Below are 573 nucleotides of genomic sequence, written 5' to 3'. Positions count from 1 at the left end.
GGCCAAGGGCAGCCACATGGTGATGATGGAGTGGCCCGAGACAGTGAACACGCTGCTCCACGAGTTCGTCCTGTGGGAGCCTGAGACGCCAGCTGGGGACGGGCAAGGGGAGAAGAAATAAAGCAGTGGGACGCAGTGACCGGGCTGCTCCAACGGGAGAGATGTTTTGGAGCGGAGAAGAGTTTGTGAAAGCAGAGGGGCGCGGCAGAAGCTGCCCTCGCTGGGAGCTCAGCTGATTTTCTTTCCCAGTCGCGTCAGAGGCTGGTGGCGGAGCACAGAGGCTCCCCCAGGCAGGGGCGCGTGGGGGCTGGCAGTGGGAACACGACAGACCTGGTCCTCGTCCCCTCAGGGATGGCACGGCAGCCGCTGGAGCGTCTTCATCCTGTTTCTTTGTAGTCTTATTTTCCTCACACAGAGACTCCCTGGAAACGGAGAGGAGACGACTGTGGGGAGACTGGTCCCACCCGCAATGAGATGGGAAGAACTTGGATGGGTTCCTCCAGGGAGAGCGTATCGGTCCCGGCACCTTCCCAGACAGGGCTGGAGGAGCTGATCTGGAACTGCTTTAAGGGG

At 60.9% G+C, this 573-nt stretch overlaps 1 protein-coding gene across 1 annotated transcript in view; it reads left to right on the top strand.

Moving 5' to 3' along the window:
• ABHD8 (abhydrolase domain containing 8) overlaps positions 1–121 on the top strand; it is a gene marked incomplete at its 5' end in the record, with an annotated part of 1,572 nt that extends 1,451 nt beyond the window's left edge. The window contains 1 exon segment of the mRNA XM_009866357.1: positions 8–121. Within this exon segment, the coding sequence (XP_009864659.1) occupies positions 8–121 (114 nt within the window).
• Between the last annotated feature and the right edge of the window lie 452 nt (positions 122–573).

This window comes from Apaloderma vittatum, unplaced genomic scaffold (genome assembly GCF_000703405.1).
Source record: "Apaloderma vittatum isolate BGI_N311 unplaced genomic scaffold, ASM70340v1 scaffold26233, whole genome shotgun sequence".
In the NCBI taxonomy this organism is placed as follows: Eukaryota; Metazoa; Chordata; class Aves; order Trogoniformes; family Trogonidae; genus Apaloderma; species Apaloderma vittatum.
The sequence above is the reverse complement of the archived record's forward strand: the minus strand, read 5'-3'. Positions and strand labels throughout refer to the sequence as shown.